The sequence below is a fragment of the Salvia hispanica genome, chromosome 4 (genome assembly GCF_023119035.1).
Source record: "Salvia hispanica cultivar TCC Black 2014 chromosome 4, UniMelb_Shisp_WGS_1.0, whole genome shotgun sequence".
In the NCBI taxonomy this organism is placed as follows: Eukaryota; Viridiplantae; Streptophyta; class Magnoliopsida; order Lamiales; family Lamiaceae; genus Salvia; species Salvia hispanica.
Genome location: NC_062968.1, coordinates 7289201 through 7297567, shown reverse-complemented (window position 1 = coordinate 7297567; position 8367 = coordinate 7289201). Strand labels below are relative to the sequence as shown.

Below are 8367 nucleotides of genomic sequence, written 5' to 3'. Positions count from 1 at the left end.
TAATTGTAATTTCGGATTTGGATGGGGAGAGTTCAATATTACTTCTGTAGTGGCTGCTCGTAATATTCCAATTATAACTTATATTAAATTGTGGGTTCAATTTAATTAGTAAAAAGTAAATTGGATGAGCCCATATCCAAAACCTTCCATAGATCCTTGTCTGGGCCCAAAATGAACTTAATATAAATAGGAGAATAAAGGAGACAGAAAAACACTTTTTATACTTGAAAATTTCGAAATTTTCGAATCCCTCTAGCTGAAGAGGTTTTCGAAATTCACTCCTATTCCCAATAGGATTTCTTCTGTCTTCTTTATTTAAGTCCTAGTATTCTAGTGAGATCAGCCCACACTGATATCGGAGTACAGTTCGGGAACCAGAGAGAAGATTTGTGGTCTAGTATTCAAAGCGTCACGTGGAGAAGCAGCTAGCCATCTTCAATTCTTTGGAGAATTAATAAAGTATTTTTTTGCTCCGTAGAAAAGCATGGTTTAGGTTTCAATATTCTTAAAGCATGATTAATTCAAGTTATGAGCATGATACATGTGAGAATTACGCGAATAGATTTTGTCTAAATAATTTGCTAAATAGATCTGATTATTATGTGATTTATTGGCGTGATTAATAATTGTTAAATTATGTTAATCCATGCCACACCGCTTCCGCTGCCAGTTCCATCACGTTACTTCATTGATTAAATATAATAAGCATGTTTTAGGATTTATATTTTTAAAAGCATGTATTATTTGCGTTCTACCATGCAATTCCGTGTTAACATGTGAATTGATTAATCCCATAATCCGTCAAATAGATCCTATGTTTGATTTATTTGTTTTGTACAAGTCTTTTGTTGTGCAAGGGAATTCAAACCCCATCAATGGAATACTCCACGAGAGATTTCGGAATATGGTTCTCAATTCGCTGACCTTTCGAGATTAGGGATTAAATTCGTTGACCTTTCAGAATATAGGCTCGAGGCATGCAAATTTTTCAGAAAAGGGTTTTCACTCTTTTATATTTATTTTCTCCCTTTTTCTTATTATTTTCCGCTCAATATAAATTGACTAAACTATCCTTTAATTCAATTTTAAAAAAATTCATCTTCTCCATTCCAACCAGATTATATCCTCCAACCTTAAAATTCAGTCGAAATTCTCATGCCACATATCCTTTCCCCTTTCGAATTTCTTTTTCAGCCATTTTGAGAATTCTATAATATATTATTAAACTGATAATTTAATTATATATCATCCCTCTAAATCCCAACATCCATGTTTGAAATATATGATCAAGCACTACACGTATTTCATTAAAATGGAGATTGGGAGAATAGTGAATCACTCATCCATTGCAGCTTTTAAAATTGTACACAAATATAGATAGAAAACCAACAGATACGTTCACATACCTTTAAAAAGAACAAAAAGAATTGGGAAAATTAAGTTCATTATTCAGCCCTTGCAGTATTTCTGTTTCTCCCAATAATCTCCATTTGGAGTTCATCGCCACTATCGACGAACTCGAGATGGATAGTTGAGCGCACAATCTGGTTGGATTTGGAGAATATGATTTTTTTTTTAAATTGAATTATAGGATAGTTTGATCAATTTATAATTATTGGGAGGAAAATAATATGAAAAAAGGAAGATAATAAATATAAAAGAGTGAAAACCCTTATTCTGAAAAATTCACATGTCTCGAGCCTATATTCTGAAAGGTCAACGAATTTAATCACTAATCTCCAAAGGTCAGTGAATTGAGATATCCTACGCACATTTATAGACACACATTTATAATACATGGGGATACTATAATAGGTTTGTGTTAAATTGACAACACCTCTTAAAGTGACACCGTGACACCACATATACAGCAATATTATGAACGCTACACAACAATATTATAAACGCTACACAGCAATCTATAGATATATTGTGTTGGATATTGTTGGCCAAGAAAAATTGATGTATAGTGTATACCATATTGCTGGCCGTCTTTTTTAGGTTTTTTTTTTTTTACCACGTGGCAGCTTATTATCCGTCCACGTGTACAAATGATTGGCTATTAATGGTGGTATGGTGTTATTTTAAGAGGTGGTGGCACCCTAACACTCCCCTACTATAATATCCTACGCAAATAAAGTAAACCAAATCTAATACTCATGTCCCATAGTAGTAGAGTCATTTTTCCATTTTGGTGATGCACTTTTTATTAGCACTAAATAAACCTGCAAGTATACAGAGTATATATAGTATAGCTAAAGGTCAGTACCGGATATCGAACACGGGGAAGACGAACACAAAGTGTCTATCCTCTACTGAGACTCAATTACTATTTGGAAAAACATTTGGGTTTTGAAAACTTTTGAAAAACTAAAAGCAAATAAGAGCATAGATCAACTAAAAGCAAATAAATCAAGAGAAAGACAATAGAGGTAAGGGAATCCCAGGGATGTGTGTTCACAGTTATGGTTATACAAAATTCCAACTACAATACCCTAGCACAGTTATTACTTTGATAGAACGAGTCACCTAGATTATGCTCATGCGAAACAAACGTTGATTACAAGATTAGGGTTGTCAATCCTAACACGTAACTCCAAAAAGCTCCTAAGACCCTTGAAAAGTCCTCACTCTCAATTAACAGTGCCGTTTTAAAGGAAGCTAACTGTAGTGTCTACTAAGTGGACCTAACTCGCTAGAACTCTGTCACAGTTATGAAGCAAATTATATTAAATCATACACGATTGTGTCACTTAATCATGAAGCATCAAGATTAACTTAGGGAAGAAACAAAGTAAAAACAAAACAGATATTAAATAGAAAACGGAACTTGTACAACCAAAGTAGTTACTAACACATCCCTAGAATCCTATGAGTTTAGTTACACATAATTGAATAAGCTAAAAACATAGATTGAAGGGAAGACAATTTGAACATAAAACTAAAGCAAATAAAACCCGTAGGTTGAATCCTTGTCGTTCTTGATGTTCTTGAAATCCTGCTCCAACTCCTTGCACCAGTGAAGTACTCTAAGCCTTGATCTCTATGAAGTATTTTGCAATTAGAAGTTCTCTCTTTTTGGTGAAGCTTGAGGCCTTATTTATAGGGGAAAGTCATGTCTTGTTGTAGAAGGAAAAAATCTCCAAAATATGGTAAAACTGGGCGCAAATCTAGGGCTTCTCGGATTCGCCGCCTTTCTCCGGCGGGCCGCCGCAACTTGGCCGGCGGTCGCCGCGTTGGAGTCCAGAGAGTTTGTTCCCTCGGCGGCGGACCGCCGCACATCTTCCGGCGGTCGCCGGACGAGACTTCTCTTCCAAGCACATTTTTTCGAGGCGGACCGCTGCATTGATCTGCCCCACCGGGCGCCGCACACATCCGCGGCGGTCGCCGGTCGCCGTCTGACTCCAGATTCCCAAACTTGACGTTTTGGCTCCCTTTTTCGGCTCAATTATGCACATTTCTCACAAAACACGTCAAAATGCCAAAATAGACAAAATATGCAAATAATGGACGTGTAGAGTGACTTTGACATCAAAAACGGACCAAATAATGACCGTAAAACAGTGCAAAATCCGAGCGTATCATTTGGACAGAGTAATTTCTTTTTTGTAAGTAAAAAGTACTCCCTTCGTCCCTTATAATTTGTTACCATTTGACTCGGCGCGGGTTTTAAGAAGTGTAATAGAAAGTGAGTTAAAAAAGTTAGTGACATGTGATCCTACTTTTATATATTAGTTTTATAATAAAATGTGAGTGATATTGAGTTAGTGGAATGTGGGGCTGACTACCAAAAATGGTAAAAGTGAAAGGTGACAATTTTTAGAGACGGACGAAAATGATAATAAGTGATACATTTTCAAGAACGAGGGAGTAACACATTTTCTCAGTTTTACTTTTCCCTCCTCTTACTTTATTCTCTATTTTTTTTTTCTCTCTCCTACTTTATTATCTTTTTATTTAATACATTATCCACATTTTTGTTAATCTCCGTGTCGAAAACAAACGACTCCACTACAATGAAATGGGGGGAGTAATATCTAAGCATATACAAGAGAGATGATAAATCAATAAGTAACTACTCCCTCGCTCCCTTCGCTCCCTCAGTTCCATAGTACCAGAATAATTTTCCTATTTTAGAAAGTTCCAAGTTATTGAGTCGATTCTATTTTTAGCAAAAAGTAATTATCCCTTTTACTTTATTCTCTTTTATCTCTCTTACTTTTTTCACCATCAATTTAACACACTATTCTTAAACTTCGTGCCGAAAAGAAATGTCTCTATTAACAAGGAACGAAAAGAGTAAATAATAGGGATATGGTGGGATACTCGAATCATACATCGTTCGTACTATTTAATTTATTTGTGTTGGAACAGTAGGATTAAAAAAAAAAACCTATTATTGGTTGAGTCATCCAAAATAAGTCTCCATAAGATTAAGTGTTCCATATAATGTCTGTCAGTCCGGATGCTTGACGAATGGACCAAGAGAGAAGGAATTTGCTCGGTATTTAATTAGAAAAATATCGAAATGCAGAAATATCACATTGTATAACATAACATAAATGTGTTCGTGCTAAAGAGAAGCCTGTTTTACCCTCTCTTTCTAGTAGCCCTGCTGAACATGTCCTTAATGTTTTTTGAATCTTTCTCCACTTTTGCCTTCTTAACTTGTTGCCTTGTGGTCCGTGGTGCATTCTTCCCCGTTACGCTGGTCTCCTGAAGGAAGAACAACATTGATCTCAGACTTCCATAAACTTGGATGGATGCAATTAGGAGTTAGCATTGCATATTCGAAACAGCTTGTTTGAGGTGCATGACCGTTGTACCTGTGCCGGAGCAAATGATCCGAGATCATTTCCTGTGGAAGGTGGAAGCACTGCAACATCTTGTGCCTTAGTTAAGTCGTCTACATTTAATCTGCAAAAGGAGCACTTAGAATTTAAAGGTGCAGAGTGTATTTTAACTTGTGTTGTTATAATTTTCATAAATATTCAAGAATTCAAGCTTGCAGTTTTTCTTGGCTGAGAAAAGTGGCGATCTAAAAGAAATACAGTACTTGAGTTTGTTGCAAAGAAGATTTATCCAAGGCTCATCCTTCAGGTACTCCCGCATGATTGACACTGCGTCAAGCACTGCAACGTGAAAAATACTTAATCAGTAACCATTGGTAGGTTTGTTCACAATTACAGCCTCTTCATGCTGAACGAAATTTGGTATGTAAATACAGTAGCATATTTTTGTACAGTGTTATGTTTTGTCTTTGGCTGGGGCAAAAAAACATTAGACATCTAAAGATGGAGCAAACGTTTCAATTACTATATGGCTTGTGGAGATTTCTAGTGGTAGTTCACTAAAAGAACATCAAGGAATTTACATTGCATGGAATGATGTACATACTTCATGCATTTAAATGACATGTAGGGCCAATACAGTTCTTCTTTGACAAATTTCAGGTAAAAAAAGTGTAAATGTATTTAACAGACAACATACATGTATCTTTCTCATCTCGGGCAGCATAATTCTTATCCAATGTCTGTAGTGTCTGCTTCAGTCGTTGCACCTGCATTTGAAACAAATTAGGCTGTCCGGAAACATGAAAAAAAAAATGGAATACAAGGGTCAGGATATGAAACTGATGTGTGATTTCAGGGCCGATAATGCTCGACTTGGAAAGGAGTCGAAGCTAACCTTATAACATAACCACTTCAATACCTTCATGTCATCAAGCCTGAAAAACTTGCTCGACCCAACTTCTGTTTAAATTGAGAAAGAAATTAACTATTGATCTTAATTAATCCATATTTGTAATGAAATCTACACAGCACCGGCTCCATATCCAGATACTTCTTTGATTGAAGTGTTCTGACTTTGATCTTGTCCAGAAAAACTCAAAACGCACAAAAAAAATATCGCTTGTGTTCAGCATACCTAATGTGTATGCATATTTAATTACTCTCAAACAAAATAGCTAGTAGGCTACCTTTAAGATCACAAACAACTTCCACAGCCTTCTCTGCAACAGATGACAGAGATTGATATCCAGGGAACCCTTGAATATACATAATCTCATCAAGTTGCCTAAACTTCCCCGGTTCATTTCCTTTCTGCATTCATAACAAATTAATAATGATGACTGGGAAGAGAAGCAACACGTCCAGTCAAATCCTTGATTGAAACTATAAATAGGAAGAGGCTAAAAGAATTCACATACAGATTATAGAATATATAACTGATATTTGCAGATATTCAATTACTTCATGAATAACATACAGATTATAGAATATATAACTGATCTTTGCAGACATTCAATATACTTCATGAATAGAGGGATTACAAATCTAAGTAGAAGCATTTGGATCAAATGCTTGTTCACAAGGAACTAGAAGTTTGTTCCGACAGGAGACTACAGTAACAGCAAAAGAAAAAGCAAAAGCAAACCTTCATTCGAGCTTCCTCAAAGACGGGCAAAAGAATAAAAACGGGATCAATGGGAGTGGCAGTATACAAGCGGCCATCTGCATAGGAGCAAAACATAAAAAACTAAACAAGAATCCCATGTAACATGTATAAAGCAACAGCTAAAAAAAGAAAGAGCCTTGTTTCGGTGATTGGGATAAAACGTAGTGCAACCGAATCACTCAAATTCAATATCTTTGGAACATCAGCTGCCAACACTAAATCTTTCTAATGACAGCAAATGCAATCGTTACCTTCACGAACATAATCCCCAATGAACCAAGATCCATAAGATTGCTTAAACCAGTGAAGCTCTTGAAGAACTCCATCAACACAGAGGTAGCACGCTTTATTTCCTGGTTGCACAGCACAATCATCCAAATTGTTAAACTCGAGACTATGCAAAGTAACAGGCTTTAACAAAAAAACAGTTCAACACACCTTTCAATCATTAACGTGAGCAAAAGACATTGCTATTCTAAGAAAATATCCAAACAATTCATACTGTTAAATAAAAGGCAAAACAAAATTCGTTGGAAACTACCTGTTCTAGGATGCCGAAGTGATAAAAATGAACCCTGATGCTTCCCAGTCGTAGAAGGATCTGCACACATACACTTAAGCAAGTTTCTAAGATAATTAACTAGGAGCTTGATTACTTACCAAATTAACAAATGGATGAAAATATAAGCCATACTGCTACCAAAAAACTGTAAGAATAAAAAATATGTTCAAAGACATTAAAAGAGGAAAGGGGAAAAAAACCTTGCGCGATAAGAACTCGAGTTTCATCGACGCCTTCCCACCAAGCCATTTGTAGCCACTGGCACTTGAAAAAATGTCTAAATTAACAATTTATATAAATAAAAATATAACATGATTCCTTTTCGATTAAATCTGTAAATTACGATACTGAATCATTTCAATTTGAAACTAAGCCAAATGAGATTCGTTCGCCGAGCATCTTAGCGACGACAATGGAGTGAAACGATATATCATACCTTAAACGCTGTCGTCGACAAAATTGAAGCAAGTGGTTTCTTCGCGCCAATTTTTATTCCAGAGGAAACTAGGTTCAGTTTGATTTTGAAAACTAAAACCCTAGATTCCAGTCTGTGGAGAGAACACTGCGCGCCATTTTCATTGTACTACTTTTACCCAAGATAACGTGAACTAAGTAGTAGGATAAGTAGTAAGTAGTACTACTCGTCAAATAATAGATAGATGTCACACTTTCTTTTTTTTTTGTCATATAAATGATGTCACATTTTTTTATGAGAAAAGTTCTCTCAAAATATATTATTTTCTCTCTCTACCTAATGCACAAAATAACATCTCTTAAAATTTTGTGTCATTTTCCAAGTATGTCATCTATTATGGGACGAATGGAGTATATACTACTCCCTCCGTATTCAAAAAATAGAAATATTTAAAACGGCATGAGTTTTAATGCACAATTGATAAAGTAAATGAGAAGAATTAGTAATGTGGGGAGGTAAAGAAAATTGAGTTAAGTAAGAGAAATGAAGGAAAAAAATAGTGAAAGTAGAGTCAGTGATGGGATACATGTCCTAAAATAGAAAGATTCCAAAATTTCTATTTTTAAAGAACAGTCCAAAATGGAAATAGTTTCTATTTTTAAAAGCGGAGGGAGTTGCTACATCATAAATAAACTAAATTTTCTTTTTCGTTCATCACACTTCATACATAAATAGTTAATACTCCTTTCGTCCACCATTAGAGTTATTTCTTAGTGACACGGGTTTTAAGAAAAATAATGAAAAAAAAGTTAGTGAATATGAGTCTCACTTATATATATTAATTTTACATAAAATGTAAGTAGAATGTGGAATGTGGAACGCTATTACCATTTATGGTAAAAGTGAACCGAGACTCTTATTCACGGACGGA

The 8367-nt window shown here is 35.3% G+C and overlaps 1 protein-coding gene across 4 annotated transcripts; it reads right to left on the bottom strand.

Moving 5' to 3' along the window:
* Positions 1-4487: 4487 nt before the first annotated feature.
* Positions 4488-7610, bottom strand: LOC125223239 (ribonuclease H2 subunit B). 4 transcript variants are annotated; one of them, XM_048126289.1, is made up of 11 exons: positions 7458-7610; positions 7222-7285; positions 7001-7073; positions 6711-6812; positions 6439-6515; positions 5981-6104; positions 5689-5753; positions 5491-5560; positions 5057-5132; positions 4827-4917; positions 4488-4716 (listed from the first exon to the last, which is right to left on the bottom strand). In XM_048126289.1, the coding sequence occupies exons 2-11, from the start codon at positions 7246-7248 to the stop codon at positions 4591-4593; spliced, it is 831 nt and encodes a 276-aa protein (XP_047982246.1). In that variant the 5' UTR covers positions 7249-7285; positions 7458-7610; the 3' UTR covers positions 4488-4590. The 4 variants fall into 4 exon arrangements, with proteins under 4 accessions (XP_047982246.1, XP_047982243.1, XP_047982247.1 ...); XM_048126286.1 differs by having other exon boundaries at positions 7001-7060; XM_048126290.1 differs by having other exon boundaries at positions 7222-7279.
* Between the last annotated feature and the right edge of the window lie 757 nt (positions 7611-8367).